General features: G+C 41.2%; 1 protein-coding gene across 2 annotated transcripts in view; it reads left to right on the top strand.

The window, feature by feature from the left end:
* Positions 1–3,189: 3,189 nt before the first annotated feature.
* The window catches only part of Fastkd1 (FASTK mitochondrial RNA regulator 1), a 33,003-nt gene continuing 18,283 nt past the window's right edge, over positions 3,190–17,909 (top strand). Inside the window, exons 1-7 of one of the 2 annotated variants that reach the window (XM_090342688.1) lie at positions 3,190–3,279; positions 6,183–6,682; positions 8,211–8,279; positions 9,422–9,547; positions 13,027–13,425; positions 15,818–15,928; positions 16,561–16,692. In XM_090342688.1, coding sequence (XP_090198814.1) covers positions 6,348–6,682; positions 8,211–8,279; positions 9,422–9,547; positions 13,027–13,425; positions 15,818–15,928; positions 16,561–16,692 — 1,172 coding nt within the window. In that variant the 5' untranslated portion in view covers positions 3,190–3,279; positions 6,183–6,347. Of the gene's footprint in view, positions 3,280–6,182; positions 6,683–8,210; positions 8,280–9,421; positions 9,548–13,026; positions 13,426–15,817; positions 15,929–16,560; positions 16,693–17,909 lie in introns of those variants that run through there. The other variant, XM_090342689.1, reaches the window with a different exon arrangement.

Genomic DNA, 17,909 nt, shown 5'->3' on the forward strand with positions numbered 1-17,909 from the left:
TTACAATAAAAATATATGAAAAAAGCCATAAAAAAAAGAATCTGGAAATTTTGTCTGCCTGGGCTGGCTTCCTCAGATCTCAGGCTCATGAGTAGCAAGGGAGTGCCCAGCTAGAATGGGTTCTGATACCAAAAGAGGTATAGGTGGACTAGGCTAGGTTAACTGTGGAGTTAACCTTTACTTTTTTTTTCAAGTAAAGAGTACATTTCTTAGCCGGCGCGGTGGCTCACACCTGTAATCAAGGTCCAAAGCCAGCCTGGGCACAAAAGGACCTGAGACAATCTCTAGAAAATGGGAAGTGGGGCTTGGCTCAGGGATAGGGCAGTAGGTAGCCTTGAGCTGAAAAGCTCAGGGACAATGTCCAGGCCCAGGCATAGGGTGATAGCCTTGAGCTGAAGAGCTGAGGGTCAGTGCCCAGGTCCTGTTCAAGCCCCATAATCCACACACACAGAGAGAAAGAGTACATTTCTTTTTAGACAATGTTACACCTTCCCTTACTCTCTCCCAGTTTTTCCCTCCTGTCCCTACTTACAAGTTATATAGTTTTTTTTTTTTTTTTTTGCCAGTCCTGGGCTTGAACTCAGGGCCTGAGCACTGTCCTTGGATTTTTCTCAAGGCTGGAACTCTAGCACGTGAGCTTCAGCACCACTTCTGGCTTTTTCTAAGTATGTGGTACCAAGGAATCGAACCCGGGTCTTCGTGCATGCTAGGCAAGCACTCTACCACTAGGCCAAACTCCCGGCCCCTATTTCTGTCTTTTTTCTATGTATGTGGTACTGAGGAATTGAACGTGGTTCTTCAAGCAGGCTAAGCATGCACTCTACCACTAGGCCAAACTCCCAGCCCTATAGTTCATTTTTTTTTTTTTTTGGAGGCATTTGAGAACCTCCTGCAGCCCCTATAGTTGTTTTTTTTTTTTTTTTTTTTTGCCAGTCCTGGGCTTGAGCTCAGGGCCTGAGCACTGTCCTTGGACTTTCTCAAGGCTACAGCTCTACCACTTGAGCCTCAGCACCACTTCTGGCTTTTTTTTTTTCCTATGTATGTGGTACCAAGGAATCGAACCTGGGTTTTTCGTGCATGCTAGACCAGCACTCAACCACTAGGCCAAACTCCTTGCCCCCACCTATAGTTCATTTTTAATGGTATCTAGTGAGTACTACTGCTGCATTTGTTCATCCATTGTCCCTCCATTTCTGTGCCCCTTTACCCTCCCAAAGACAGATTAATGAACAAACAAGACAAAAAGAAAAGAACAAAATAGCAATGAAGAAATGCCTTTACTTTTAATTTGGAATGATGAACAGTGTCGGGGTCCTTCGTCCCCGGTCCCTCTCGACTAGTAGGAGGGATGCGGAAAAACACGCCCAGACCAGGATGGGGAGAGGGCCCACTGTCCTCCCGCACTCAGCCTTCCTTCCCCGGAGCACACAGCTTCATCAAAGCAGGCTAATCTCTCTCTCCAATAAAACCTGCTCCTGAGGCAGTCCCTCCAGCTAATATCCCCTCACTCTAGGTCCCAGCAGAGAGTGATAAACAATAACACATTTGTAACCAATCGTAATCAAGTCTTTTCGCCCTGCCTCTTGCGCCTTGCCTAGTCTCAGCAGAAAGTTATTAGGCATTACTCGGCCCCCAACAGAACAGTTTTTGTTTCTTCTTATAGATTATCAACAAACTGTTGATTGAATCACCTACTCTGTTTTCTTTTTTTTTTTTTTTTGCCAGTGGTAGAATGCTACTCTTGAGCTGAAGAGCTGAGGGACAAGTTCCACCCAGAGTTCAAGTCCTACAACTGATAAAAAAAAAAAAAAGTTAAAGTTTAATAATTTTCCTTCATCCCTCCCAATGCCATTCTTTTGAGGAATTTGTTCCTATGTGTACTCCCACTAAAAATGGTTAAACTAGCCAGGAATGGTGGCATATACCAGTACTTTCAGCTACTTAAAAGGCGTAGGTGGCAGGATCATATGAGGCTGAAATGAGATACATACTTGGGCAGAATAGTAAGAACTTGCCTCAAAACAACAATGGCTGAGTGTTGTTATTCAGTGATAGTGTTTGCCTATCAGGTAAGATGCCCTGGTTCATTGTTAAGAGCAAACAAAACAAAACTGTGGAAGCACACATCTGTAATCATAGCACTTGGGAAGTTGAGGCCGGAAGAACTTGAGTTCAAGACCATCCTGGATTACATAGCAAAAACCTATCTTAAAAAACAACTATGTGGGGATTGGAAACGTGGCCTAGTGGTAGAATGCTTGTCTAGCAGGCATGAAGCCCTGGGTTCAATTCCTTGGTACCACACACATAGAAAAAGCCAGAAGTGGTGCTGTGGCTCAGGTGGTAGAGTGCTAGCCTTGAGGAAAGCCCTAAGACTATGCTCAGGCCCTGAGTCCAAGCACTAGAACTGGCAAAACAAGCAAACAAAAAACAAAACGGAACTGTGAAGCTAGAACTATAGGCATGAGCCACCAGCACCTGTCCATCTTAACTTTTAAGGATATATTAGGAAAAAGTACATTTTTATTGTTGTGCAACCTATGTCCAGAACTCCTCATCCCACAAAACTGAAACACACGAAATCCCTCATTTCTTCTCTCTCCTAGCTGCTAACAAATATCATTGTTTTCTGTCTTTATAAATTCGAGGGTTATAGACACCTGGAATTTAGATAAATGGTATGAGGCTTGAGGCTTTTGTGCTGGGGTCCGACGTAAGCTGAATTGAACTCCACATGTTTTCATGCATAATTTCAGTTTATAATATTTCATGTATATATTATACATATAACCAGTGCTTCAAGGACTGGGGAGAGTCTCAAAGACACTGACATGGGGCTGGGAGTGTGGCTTAGTGCTCGCCTAGCATGCACAAAGCCCTGGGTTCGATTCCTCAGTACCACCTATACAGAAAAAGCCGGAAGTGGTGCTGAGGCTCAAGTGGTAGAGCTCTAGCCTTGAGAAAATCCAAGGACAGTGCTCAGACCCTGAGCTCAAGCCCAGGACTGGCAAAAAAACAAAGACACTGACATGAAGGCCCTGAGCGCTCTCCAGGAGCCTGGACGAGGGCCTCGCCTTTCCCATTGAGGACTAACGCTGCCAATCCCAGAGTTCCTGTAAAGGCGTGCGTGACGTCCACGCTTCGCGCCGAGACTTCTGGGAAGTGTAGTGTGAGTGGCGCGGGCGCACGCGTCCCCGTAGCGCTCCTCTGCGTGAGGACTCCGGATTTGGGGAAGGTGGTACCTCGAGTGGAAAGGCTAAACACCCTAGGACAGGCAGGGTAAGCGAAGAATTGAGCTTACGGAGTCTCCACTTTGCTGGGGGGGCCTGAGATAACGCTGACTTCTGAGCCATCGCTACCATCTCTTCGGCCTTCCGCAGGAAAGTGGTCGGCGCGCCGGCGAGTCCTCGTTGTGGCCGCGGATGCGGTTCTTCCTCGCCGAGAGCTCGGCGGAGTAATGGAGGCGTTCTTACTGGTATTATGTGCTCGGAAGCTCAGAAGGCCGCTGTGGGCCCCAGCCCGCTGCCGCCGTGATCGCGGGAGCCGTCTTCCCTCCCGGGCTCCCGTGCCGGCCGCGCGCCCAGCGCGCCTGTCACTTGCCACTCTTGAACCCCGCGCCCTTCCGGCTCCGGGAGTCGCCCCCGCCGCTAGCTTACTACCAAGCCTCTCACCTTAGTTAAATGGCTTCCCCAGGGTCATTCAGCTGGGGCCGCGGCCTCCCTTTATTCAAATCATCCTGTAGTCTCCACTTTGTGGGTGCTTGGCTAGCACCTTTCCCTTGTGCAAGGCAGGTTGAGGGAGTTTGCAGCTCAGGGCAGCTTTGGGCTAGCAGGACGTGCATATTGCTACAGAATAGGCAGTGCAGTCCTGTGGTGTAAAGCCAGTTCTGCATTTATTTATTTATTTATTTTTTGTGGGTCATGGGGCTTGAACGCGGCCTAGGCACTGTCCCTGAACTCTTCAGCTCCGGGTTCCCGCTCAACCCTGGGCCAACCCCCACTTCCGATTTTCTAGAAGTTAACTGGAGATAAGAGTCTTTGGTCTTTTTTTTTTTTGCCAGTCCTGGGCTTGGGCTCAGGGCCTGAGCACGGTCCCTGGATTTTCTCAAGGCTAGAGCTCTTCCACTTGAGCCACGGCACCACTTCTGGCTTTTTTCTGTGTATGTGGTACCGAGGAATCGAACCCGGGTCTTCGTGCATGCTAGGCAAGCACTCTACCAAACTCCCAGCCCCTCTTTGGTCCTTTTGTGTTCGGGCTCACTTTGAATCTTGATCCTAGATTGCAGCCTCTTCTCTCCTGTCTCAAGTTCTGGGTAATTTTAAAGAACGGTGCTAGGCTGATTTTTAGTGATAGCAGTAATTGAGCACATGCTTGTTCATGTGGAGAGGCTGTAGTCCCAGATTCTCCAGTACTATATCTATCTATCTATCTATCTATCTATCTATCTATCTATCTATCTATCTATCTATCTATCTATCTATCTATCTATCTATCTGGTGTGTGTGTCTGGGAACAACCTCAGGGCTTCTCATTCTCCTTTTTTGGTCCTCTCGGTTTCTCTCTCTCTCTCTTTTTTTTCTTCAAGTCTAGTGTTCTTCTATCCTTCGATCTCAGACTCCAGGGTAGTTTGGATAACAGGTATAGGCTGCCAGTTTTCTTTTTTTTTCAAATTTTTCATTTTATTTTTTATTTGTTTATTTTTTTTGCCAGTCCTGGGCTTGAGCTCAAGGTCTGAGTACTGTCCTTGGACTTTCTCAAGGCTAGAGCTCTACCACTTGAGCCTCAGCACCACCTCCGGCCTTTTTTCGTATGTATGTGGTACCGAGGAATGGAACCCAGGTCTTTGTGCATGCTAGGCGAGCACTTTAACCAGTAGGCCAAACTCCCGGCCCCTAGGCTGCCAGTTTTCACATATTTTATTTTTTCTTCAAAAAACCGTTTTAAAGCCTAGCACGGTGGCTCACGCCTGTAATCCTAGCTGCTGAGGATGCTGAGATCTGTGGATCAAGGTTCAAAGCCACCTTGGGCACAAAAGATCCTGAGATTCTTATTTCCAATTAACCTCTTGAAAATGGGAAGTGGGGTTTGGGTCAAGGGTAGGGCAGTAATCTTGAGCTGAAGAGCTCAGGCCAGTGCCCAGGCTAAGTTCAAGCCCCATAACCCACCTCCCACCCCAAAACAACAAAAAAAAACCCAAACCCTTTTTGAACCTAGTTTTCCTTATGTATAAAATGGAAATGGAAATAATTGTATCTTCCTGGAAAGTTAGTTGAGAATTTAGTGAGGTGGTATTAAAAAAAAAAAACAAAAAACATTGTAAGCCAGCAACCGCTGGCTCACCTGTAATCCTACTCCTGAGATGGAGATCTGAGGATAATGCTTCAAAGCTAGCTCTAGCAGAAAAATGCATGATACTCTTATCTCCAGTTAATCACCAAAAGCTAAAGGAAAGCATTAAGGCTCTGAATTCATCCCCAGAAACACACACACACTTTTTTTTTTTTTTTGGTGGGTCATGGGGCCTACCCTTGAGCTAAGCCCCACATGTTTTCTGGAGGTTAATTGGATATAAGAGTCTCAAGTCCTTTTATGCCCAGGCTGGCTTTGAACCTCGATCCTCTGATCTCAGCCTCTTGAGTAGCTAGGATTATAGGCATGAGCCATCACACCTGGCTCCACACACATTTTTTATAGTTTGACATATACAAGGTTTTTCTTTTTAAATTTTGTTTCTAGCCTTTAAATATTTCTTGATTGGTGCTGTAAAAAACTCATTTATTTCTTATGACCTATATAAGGCCATTAAGTAATCAAATAAATTCCTTTAGGGCACAAGAAGAAAGGGGTAAGAAATTACTCTGAAAGCTCAGATACTGGAGATCATCCTTCTAAAAAAAAATAATAAACATAAAACAGCCATTTTGATTTTATTCTTTTCCATTTTTTTTATGGTCAAATTTGAAGATTTAGGTAGTATCTAACAAATGTTTTTTTAAGGTAGGATGCTGGAAGAAGGTCTTTTATCTAGGTAGTTCTGTTTGGATCAGATATTGCTACCATTTCAGATTAAGAACAATCTCTAGTTCATGCAAATAAAACCTTGTTACTTTAAACTTGAATTTTGCAAATAATTTGATGAAATGAGATGAGAATAACCATGGCAAACCAATTGTTTTTTACAGAAGCCATGTGGTGGAAGACTTAGGGTCATCTTAATGGAAAGATAACCAATTATCTTGGAATCAGCAGATTACACCTGGCTACTAATTGCAGATGGCTTTCTTGATCTAAGAAAATTTGCAATATAAAGTTTAAAAGCCTGTTTTTTCTAGACTCTGGTTATAAACATGTTTCGTCTAAGAGCTATTTCAACATTTCCCTGGAGAGTGTTTCAGTTTCGACCCTTCACTTGTGAATCATTAATTGTTAAGATGAATGACTGCAAAGATGAAGAGCAAGTCTTTGATTTTATTGAAAGAAACAAAGCCACACTTACAGAAGAGCAAGTGGGATGTGCATTTAGTACACTTTGGAGTTTTCAAAAGCAGAAGATCAACTTGTTCAAAAGTGTTGAGTGTGTCAGAGACCATCCAAAATTTCTTAGTCTTTGTGATTCAGCTATAAGTAAAATCAAATTAATGAATGACAATACCCTGGTGAATGTGTTGTACATCACGCAACAGTAAGTTATTTTTAGTTTGTTATAGAAATGAGTATATTTCAATTTTCTAACAATCTTTAAAATGAAAAACTGTTTACTCTCTAAAAGATAGTTTTACACATAATGTAGTATTTTTTTTTTTTTTTGCTCATCCTAAGACTTGAACAAAGGGCCTGGGCACTGCCCTTGGGCTTTTTCCTCAAGGCTAGCATTCTACCACTTGAGCCACAACACCACATCTGGCTTTTCTGTGTATGTGGTACCGAGGAATGGAACCTGGGTATTTGTGCATGCTTGGCAAGCACTCTGCCACTAGGCCAAACTTCTAGCTCCATAATGTAGTATCTTAAAAATGTTTGGACAATTTATTAGATGCATATTTGTAGTATTAGAGTTATAAAAATTAGAATGTAATCAGTCCAACGGTAGAAATTATTAAGTTGATTATATGAAACTGAATTGTTGTGGGATTTTATAGAAATATGGCTTGCTAAAGATAATAAGGCTTTGTGCTAGTATTGGGGCCTGAACTTAGGGCTTTGCATTCTCGCTTAGTTTTTCTCATTCCAGGCTGTCATTCTACTACTTGATCCACACCTTCACTTCCAGCTTTTTCTTAATTTGGAGATAAAAGTCTTTTGGATTTGTATTTCTTCTTTATTTTTTTGCCAGTCATGGTGCTTAAACTCAAGGCCTGGGTGCTGTTCCTGAGCTCTTTCTCTCAAGGCAAGTGCTCTAACATTTTTGAGCCACAGCTCCACTTCTGCTTTTTTGGTCATTAATTGGAGGTAAGAGTCTCATAAGGACTTTCCTACCCCGGCTGGCTTTGAACCATGGATCAGCTGTCAGTCTTGTGAATAGCTAGAATGACAGGTGCAAGCTACCTGTCAGTGCGCTGCTTGCGTTTGTAATTCTAGAAGTTGGCTTTGATCCAAGTTCCTTAGATCTCAGTCTCCTGAGTTACTAGGATTACAAGCCTGAGTCACTAGCTCCTAACTTAGACTTTATGTTATTTATATTAATGCCTAATAATAAATCAGAAGCTAGTAAATTGCATCTTTGACTGTATTTTCTTGGATCCTCTACTTAAGCTGATGATTAATACACTTTTTTTTTTTCCTTTTTCTGGTGCTGGTCTTGTGCTTAAGCTCAGGGCTTGGGTGCTGACCCTGTTACTCTGTCAGTTGGTCCACAGCTCCATTTCTGGCCTTTTGATGGTTAATTGGAGATAAAAGTCTCATGGTCTGTCTCTCCTGCCTAACTGACTTTGAACCACGATCCTATTATTGGTTCTTATTATGTAGCCCAGGCTGTCCTTCAACTACATACAGACTCTTTTGCCTCAGCCTCCTGAGTGATGGAATTGCTGTATTCAGTGTGCATATGTTTTTAAAATTTCTTGTTAGTATTTTAAATTGGTTTATAAATGTATAAAATAATGAGTTTCATGAACTTTTCATACATTTATATAGTGTACTTTCCTATGTGTATTTTTAATAATTTTAAAATACTTATATGTGGAAAATTATTTTTTCTTGTTTTTCTTGAGATTTGCAGTTGAGGCCCATGACCCACTAGTTGAAGCACTAGTAACAGAAGCATGGGAGAGACTGGAAAGGCAAGTACTATAAATTCATTATCTAAGACCACAATTAGCTTTATTAGGGTTACCATAATGAACTCTTACAGCTGAGATTTCAATGGGTCAAAAAAAGAAAAGCCGGGCCGGGAATTTGGCCTAGTGATAGAGTGCTTGCCTAGCACAAATACCCAGGTTCGATTCCTCGGTACCACATACATAGAAAAAAACCAGAAGGGGTGCTGAGGCTCAATTGGTAGAGCTCTAGCCTTGAGAAAGCCCAAGGAGAGTGCTCAGGCCCTGAGCTCAAGCCTAGGATTGGCAAAAAAATAAAAAAATAAAAATAATTTGGGGTTGGGGAGTTTGGCTTAGTGGTAGCGTGCTTGCCTAGCATGCACAAAGACCCAGGTTCAATTCCTCGGTACCACATACATAGAAAAAAGCCGGAAATGGTGCTGAGGCTCAAGTAGTAGAGCTCTAGCCTTGAGAAAGTCCAGGGACAGTGCTCAGGCCTTGAGCTCAAGCCCAGGACTGGCAAAAAAAAAAAAAAAAAAAGCCTTTAAAAAAATGTTATTTCTAATCTAAGAGATTTTTTTTCTTGCTTCTTTCTCTCATTCTCCCTCCTTCTCTTTCTCTTTCTCTCCTCTCTGTCTCTCTCTCTCTCTTGCTCTCATTTTTAGTGTCAATACTGTGGTTTGAACTCTGGGCCACAGCATTGGAGCTTTTCCACTCAAGGCTAGTGTTCTACCACTGTATCTACTTCTGGCCTTTTTTTTTTTTTTTTTTTTTTGGTCAGTCCCAGTCTTGACCTCAGGGCCTGGGCACTGTCCTTGAGCCCTTTTGCTCAAAACTAGTGCTCTACCACTTTGAACCATAGTGCCATTTCCTATTCTCTGGTGGTTTTTTGGAGATAAGAGTCTCATGGACTTTCCTGCCCAGACTGCTTCACTCCAGTCTCCTGAGTAGCTAGGATTATACATGTAAACCACTAGTATTAGCTTATTGTTTATGGAAATGATGATGATGGTGGTGTAGTTGTACAAAGGGATTACAATTCCATATGTAAGATTATGAGTACAATACTTCTTAGTCATTGTCATCCCTTACTTTTATTTTCTACTGCATCATATTGTAATTAAGAGTAAAAGTTAATGGTCTAATTTTTGTATTTTCTTTAATAGGTTTGAAATGAATGTGCTGTCAGTGTTTTCTGCATGCCTAGGAGATCAGCATTTGTACCATAGTCCATTAATGGGAAAAATAGCTGATATTGTAAATAGGAACTTAGAAACCATACAGGACTTAAGGTAAATTGATTTACACTCTTTCTGTTGAGGTATAAAAGGTACTGAGCTTTGGATATAGATATAGATTTGCCAATCATAGTTATGTCTCATTAATCTTAAAAGTTCATCTACGTCTAATTCTCCTCTTGAAAGTTTGTCTATGAAGCAGTGATGGCAATACCTACTTTGCATTTTATATTTTATAAAATACAATACAGTATTTTATAATAATGCAGCACAGTGTTATTGAGATATGTGAATAGCCTTTGGTTTTTTTTTGTTTATTTGTTTTTGTTTTTTTTGGTTGGTCATGGGGCTTGAACTCTGGCCTGGGTGCTATCCCTGGGCTCTTCAGCTCAAGGCTACCACTCTGCCCCTTGAGCCATAGAGCCACTTCTGGTTTTCTAGTGGTTAATTAGAGATAAGAGTTTCACAGGTTTTAGGACCAAAGCTAGCTTTGAACCTCGATCCTCAGATCTCAGCCTCTTGAGTAGCTAGGATTACAGGCATGAGTCACCGTGCCTACCTGTCCCTGAGTTCTTTTGCTCAAGGCTTGCATTCTATCACTTGAGCCACAGTGCCACTTCTGACCTTTTCTGTTCATGTGGTTCTGAGGAATTGAACCCAGGGCCTCATGCATGGTAGGCCAGCACACTACCACTAAGCCATATTCCCAGCCTCTTCTCTGAGCTTTTGCTCAATTGGAGATCAAAAGTTTTGTCTGCCTGGGCTGGCTTCCAACTTTGATCCTCAGATCCAAGAGATCCTCAGATCTCAGCCTCCTGAGAAGCTAGGATTACAGATGGGAGCCACTAGCACCTTGTTTATTTCACTATTTTTCTCTTAAAAGCATTTGATTGTTGAGAGATCTGAATTCAAGTTCCATTAGTTTTTTTTTTTTTTTAGTATATAACATTTATTTTCTTTTTTCATAATAAAAGCCTTTGACAGTTGCTTCCATAGCTGACTAGTTTATACAAAAGTAAAGATGAGGCAGCCACGGGATTAATTACACAGAGCTGTTTATTGTCACCGTAGAACCAAGACTCACTAAATTATTTTACCAGACCATTTTCTTTTTTCTTTTGCCAGTCCTGTGGCTTGAACTCAGGGCCTGGGCACTGTCCTGGGGCTTTCTCAAGGCTAGCACTCTACCCCTTGAACCACAGCACCACTTCCAGCATTTTCTGTTATGTGGTACCAAAGAATCAAACCCTGGGCTTCATGCATGTTAGGCAAGCACTCTTCCACTAGGCCATGCTCCTGGCTTAACAGACCATTTTCTAGGATGCACTATTCTACCAACATAAATACTGCAACAGGTGAATTCATAACAGTTGTATACATTTTTTGTACTTTTAGTTGTTTTGTTTACTATGAACAAATATGCCTGCTCTGAAGTAGGCAAGAATAGTTCTCAAGGTTTTTTTTTGGCAATGCTGGACTTGGACTGAACTTAGCCTCCCGGATGGTAGGCAAGGGCTGTACTAGAGTCAGGCCTCTGGTGTCCCACACTTCCCTCTGGGTGGATCTCCAGACCTATGCCCTATCTGGCTTCCAATGCTCCATCCTCCTGCCTGGGGAAACAGCTGAGATCACAGACATGTAGCACATATTCAACCTCAAGTTCTCAGTGTGGGAATGTCATCATGAGGCCCCCATTTGAGAGAAGCCTACAGCACCATTTATTCAAGCACAAACTCATCTAGCTACAAAGATCCTAGAAAATCACTAATGCACTTTCCAGAAATGAAAACTTAAAATATGAATGAGACTTTTTCCTATTGGAATAACTGCAAACAGTATGAGCCCCACAGAAAACTCAGGGTGTTTCAGAGACTCCAAAGCTGATGGTTCCTATGCTCTGAGCTGCCGTGGGCATGGCCTGTGGGTGATGACCATCATCTGCTCCTGGATCCCGGCGCAGCAGGCCTAGCAGGTTCAAAGCTCCAGCACCTCAAAACAACTAATGGGGAAAATGTAATCCTAGCCTTTCACAGGGCTGAGATCTGGAGGATTATGGTTCAAGGCCAGCCTGGCCAGAAAATACCACTGCCAAAATAATAAACAGAAAACAGGGATGGAAGTGTGGCTCAAGTTGTAGAGTATTAGAGGTCTTGCATTCAAATCCTAGAATTCCCCCCAAAGGAGTGAGAGATAAAGAAGTTGTAACTGGGCTGTATTTTGAAAAACAAAAAAAGTCCATAGCAGAACATAGGTGAAAGGCAAAGTTAAATTTTAAAAAAGACTTAATTGGAAATCAAGTGGTGACCATGCTTGCATTCCGAGTACTTCTGACACTAAGGATGAATGAGCTCTAGTTCAAGGCCAGCCTAAGCTAGCTACCTTGCCTTAAAAGACAGGAAAAAAAAGTATTTTATCGTTAATAACTTCCTTGTTTACTTTCCAAATCAAGGAAACAGTGAAAATACTTTTTTTTTTGTATGTGCTAGGATTGAACTCAGGCCTCATTTTTTTCTTTGTCAGTTGTAGGACTTGAACTCGGTGCCTGGGCGCTGTCCCTGAGCTCTTCAGCTCAAGACTACCACCCTACCCTTTAGCCACAGGCCCACCTCCGATTTTCTAGTGGTTAATTGGAGATAAGAATCTCAAGGTCTTTGGTGCCTGGGCTGACTTTGAACCATGATCCTCAGATCTCAGTCTCTTGAGTTGCTAGGATGACAGGTGTGAACCACTGTGCCTGGCTCAGGCCTCATTTTCATGCTCAGCATTTCCACTCAAGGCTGGCACTCTTAGCACTCAAGTCACAGTTCCTAATGTAAATACTGGGAAGCAATAGAAAGTGTGTGCTGGTATTAGTGCTTAAACTTAGGGCCTTTCATTCTCTTCTGGCTTCTGCTCAAGCTAGTGCTTTACCACTTGAGCCATGTCAGCTTCTGCCATTTTACTGTTTAATTGTAAGTCTTTTGGGTTTGTGTGTCCACACTGGTTTTGCCCCTCAATCAGACTTTAGCCTCCTGAGTAGCTAGGGTTATAAGCCTCATCCACTGGCACCAGCCAGCTGATACTTTGTTTTTTTTTTCTTTTGGCCTCTGATTCACCATATTTATTTTTCTCAAATTAGAGACACATTTTGGATTGTGCAAGAGTATTCTCAACTTCCCAAGTAGATATATAATACTGATACAGAGGAATTTATGATTAAGAGGAAAAAAACCCTACTTTTAAGGCCAGCCCCTGTGTACATGACAGTAGTCTGTTCCTTGGGAGGTGGGGATAGGTTTGAGGCAAACAAGGAAAAAAGTTAGCAAGATCTCATTTCAACAAATGAGGATTGTGCACAGCTATGCCCCAGGGATACCCTCTCCAAAAACACCCTACAGCAGAAGGGCTGCAGGGCTCACAAGGTTCCATTAGTTTTTAAAGGAAAAATTATAATAGAAAATAATGTTTACTACTTTTTTATATCTGGATGTTCAGTTCTAGAATTGATCAGTTTTGTTCAATAATGTGAAATCTGTATCTTTTTTCTTCTTCAGGTCCTTGTCTAACTTGATGGTCAACATATCTGGTGTAATATCACAGTGTTTTCAAGAAAAATTAGTGAACAAAGCAGAGCTACTTTTTGACACTACAGATACTTCTAATGTCAATATTTCAAGAAGATTAGTTCAATTTCTTCGAAATGCTAAATATTGTTATTATCCACTTTTAGAGAGATGTAATAAAGTGTTTTTAAGCAATGTGAACTACCTTGATTTGGAGTTCATCAGTAAAATACTTAGCCTGTACCAAGTTCTGCAGTTCCATAGCTTTGAATTTATTATAATGGCCAGAAAGAGGCTATCAGAGATGATTCCTCTGTCTGAACATCCTGAGAGCTTTGTAAGATTGTTTGTCACATTGGGACCAATAGCAGGACCTGAAGAAAAGGAACAGTAAGTTCAGTTTCAAATACTTTACTTTTCCTGGTGAGAATATATACAGCTTTCAAACTTAAGCCTTCTTATAGCTGAAGGCCCCCAAATCAAATAATTTTCTTTGTTTAACTATTTGTTTTTATTTCATTTTGTTTTATTTAAAAAATCTAGTTCTGAGGATTGAACCTAGGTTCTTTCATGTGCTAGGCCTGTGTTGTACCACAGCACTATTGCTGAATCTTTTCATTAAATGTTTATTATTTTTATTTCTGTTCTATATCTAGTCTTACTTCGTAGCTCAGGTTGATTTGGTATTTCCTCAGTAGCCTAAGGCTTCCCTCATACTAGCCATTTTTCTGCCTTAGCTTCCCAAGTAGCTAAGATTACAGACATATACTACCATGTTCAAGTTAATTTTTTTTTTTTTTGCCAGTCCTGGGGCTTGAACTCAGGGCCTGAGAATTATCCTTGGGCTTTCTTGTTTGTTTGTTTTTTTTTTTTTTGCCAGTCCTGGGGCTTGAACTCAGGGCCTGAGAATTATCCTTGGGCTTTCTTGTTTGTTTGTTTTTTTTTTTTTGCCAGTCCTGGGGCTTGAGCTCAGGGCCTGAGCACTGTCCTTGGACTTTCTCAAGGTTAGAGCTCTACCACTTGAGCCTCAGCACCACTTCAGGCTTTTTTTTCTATGTATGTGGTACCGAGGAATCGAACCCAGGTCTTCATGCATGCTAGGCAAGCACTTGAACCACTAGGCCAAACTCCCGGCCCCCTTGGGCTTTCTTAAGGCTAGTAGTGCTCTACCACTGGAGATACAGCACCATTTCCTGCTTTTTCTGTGTATGTGGTACCAAGGAATTGAACCCAGGGCTTCATGCATGCAAGGCAAGCACTCTACCACTAGGTCACACTCTAGGCCCTGAAATAATTCTTAGTTATATCTCCAACTCTTAGTCTATTGTTATATGGTCAGTAAATCTCTGCTACTAGATCAACGCAGAAGATAAGAGAAAATACCATTTAAATACTTTTACTCTTCTTTCCTAGGCCATGTGAGTAGAGTTAACACAAGCATAACACTTCCTACTCAGCAAATGCTGAAAATAAAGCTGTGGCTCAAGTGATAGAATGCTAGCCTTAGGCAAAGAAGCTCAGGCCCTGAGTTCAAGCCCCAGAACTGGCTCATGGTTGCGTGCACACACACGCACACACAAACACTTCCAATTTTGTTGGCTATGGTAGAATAGAAAGACTGTACTTTGTATTTGAATATGAAGAAATATGACATAAATATGTATTATTAACGTGAGGTTCACATTTCCTCATTTGTGTGACTGGATTGACACCAGGCATAAAATTGTTCCATCCAGCATATGAATGTATGGGATACTTAGAATTATAGTAGTCTTTCTTATCTTGTCCTGCCTTTTCCTTTCTTTTTCATTTTTTCTCTTTCTCTTTGAGATGATTTCACCATGTAGACCAGACTAGACTAGTTTGGAACACAGTAACCTCCTGCCACAGCCTCCTTAGTGGCATCAAGGATATGCCATGCACGGCTACTGTTGTGCTTATAGATAAGTGTGATTAGTAAATTCATTTAAGTAGGGTTTCTAAGACCTGAGATGTACAGAGGGGCTACAGTTACAAAAGTCAGATAATTAGTTCATTTCTTTTTGAGCAGTGTCATCTCTTCCATTTTTCCCCGGGAAGTTCTAGTTTTTTAATTAATTATTTTTGTCAGTTGGGCTTGAACTCTGGGCTTGGGCTTTGTCCCTGAGCTCTTCAGCTAAAGGCTACCACCCTACCCCTTGAGTCACAGCACCACTTCCAGTTTAATGGTGATTAATTGGCAATAAGAGCCTTATGGGTTTCTTTGTAGTGCCCGGGCTGACTTTGAACAGTGATCTTAAGATCTCAGCCTCCTTAATAGCTAGGATTACAGGCATGAGCCACAGTGCCTGCCTGTTTTGTTTTGTTTGGTCTGGTCCTGGGGCTTGAAGTTAGGGTCTGGACTCTGTCCTTGGCCTGTCTGTGTTCAAGGCTAGCACTCTTTGACTTGAGCCACAGTACCACTTTTGGGTTTTTCTGTTTATGTGGTATGAGGAATTGAACCCAGGGCTTCATGCATGCTAGGCAAACACTTTACCACTAAGCCACACTCCCAACCTCAAAGTTCTGTTTTTTCATGAGACAGTGTAATATTATACTGGGACCTTAAAAACATGGAAGATAACTACTTTTCTTTATTTAATATTATGTTAACCTGGAATTGGTGGGAAATTTGAATTAGAAAGTTAGAATTATAAAGGAATTCAGTTTTAATCTCATTTCTTTCCTGTGTATTACCCAAGAATTCTTTACTGATAAAGTAATTTTTAATTTTCCAAGCTAATTCTAATTTTAATTCTTCTAGACTTCAATCAATACTATTACTGATGTCTGAGGAGCTGACCGGCAAGCAAGCCTTGGCAGTGGTGACAGCTATGGAAGTTATGGAAAGCAGGAATTCGCATTTGATTAAAAAGTAGACTTTCCTGAAGTTCATGCTGTTTATTCTCACTTATGAGTAACTGTCTTCTATAATTCTTTCTTTCTTTCTTTTTTGTCATTTGTGGAATTTGAACTCTGGACCTGGGCACTGTCCCTGAGCTCTTCAGCTCAAAGCTACCACCCTACCCCTTGAGTCATAGGGCCATGCTATGGTTAATTGGAGATAAGAGTCTCACGGACTTTAGTGCCCGGGCTGGCTTTAAACCATGATCCTCAGATCTCAACCTCCTATGTAACTAGGATTACAGGTGTGAGCCACCAAGCCTGGCCTATAATCTATAATCGTTTTTTGGAAGAAATAAGGAATTCTCCCTAAAGGCATTTATGTTCAAATTTGTTATTTCACACAAGAGCTAACAACTATTTTTAGCAGCTTTCATTTTATTTACTACTGTTCTTTCCCTCCCCCTCCCCCTTATTTAATTAATTTTAATTGTTTACATTTCTATCATGCTAAGATCATTCTTGAAGAAGAGAAAATCTTGTCTCATTCACTGCTATTTCTTTAACTTAGAGCACTTGGCATGAATGCTTCTATGAATGGTTGATCAATGATCACATGAACTGGTTATAATATATGTTTATATGTTCTGTCATTCTTTTTAGAATTGCTTCAGTTCTATATAAATATCTGGATAACTATAAGCCTTTAGAATTATTGAAGATAACTCAAGCATTGATTTTTCTACAATTTCAAAGTAAGGAGCTTTTTGTGAAACTAAGAGAATTACTGCTTAGGTAAGATTAATATAAGCATTTGTGGGCTGGTCGTTTATCTCAAATGGAATATTTGCCTAGCAAACTAGAGGGTTCTGTTTCTAGTACCGAATTATTATTTTTTGTTTTTTTAATGAAAGAATTTATTAACATTGATTTTTACATCATATTTCACATGTCATGTTTAACAAACAAGTATTCAAGAAGGGAATCTCTATATACAATCTCTGGCACTTAGGTTTTAGAATATAATTAAAATTAAGCTGAGGGTTTGTATGTCATACATGCATATTAATCTATGTAATTTAAAAAGAAGATAGGGCCGGGAGTTTGGCCTAGTGGTAGAGTGCTTGCCTAGCATGCACAAAGACCCAGGTTCAATTCCTTGGTACCACATACTTAGAAAAAGCCAGGAAGTGGTGCTGTGGCTCAAGTGGTAGCATTCTAGCCTTGAAAAAAAACCAAAGACAGTGCTCAGGCTCTGAGCTCAAGCCCAGGATTGGCAAAGAAAAAAAAAAAAGAAAGAAAGATTCATTAGAACTTAATTTTCTAATCAAGCTGCAATTTATTTATTTATTTTTGCTGGTGCTGGGAGTTGAGCTCTGCACACACTTGATTTTCTTGCTGATGGCTAGCACTTTACTACTTGAGCTACATCTCCAGCCCAGCAGTTTGGGTTTTGGGTTTTCTAATAGTACTGGGGTTTTAATTCAGTGCTTGGGTTACTTGATGACTTGCCTGGTGCACTACCACTTGAGCTACAATGCCAGCTGTTTGGTTTAATGTACAGAGTTGCTATAACTTTTAGAAGCAAAATTGAGTGCAGTGGCTCAGTGGTATAGTACTTGTCTAACATCTGTGTTTCTGTATTCAATGTGTAGGATCACACACATACACACACATATATAAAGTGATGATGTTAATGAAAAATATTGTCCCATATAATTTCCCCTTTATTATTTATTTATTTATTTATTTGTTTTGTTTTTGCCAGTCCTGGGCTTGAGCTTAGGGCCTGAGCACTGTCCTTGGGCTTTCTCAAGGCTAGAGCTCTACCACTTGAGCCTCAGCACCACTTCTGGCTTTTTTCTATGTATGTGGTACTGAGGAATTGAACCCGGGTCTTCGTGCATGCTAGGCAAGCACTTTAACCACTAGGCCAAACTCCCAGCCCCCCCCCTTTATTATTTAAAATTATGTTTTCTATGGCTATAACATTTGCATCACAACTAGAAAAT

The sequence above is a fragment of the Megascapheus bottae genome, chromosome 12, assembly GCF_031878675.1.
Source record: "Megascapheus bottae isolate mThoBot1 chromosome 12, mThoBot2.hap1, whole genome shotgun sequence".
In the NCBI taxonomy this organism is placed as follows: Eukaryota; Metazoa; Chordata; class Mammalia; order Rodentia; family Geomyidae; genus Megascapheus; species Megascapheus bottae.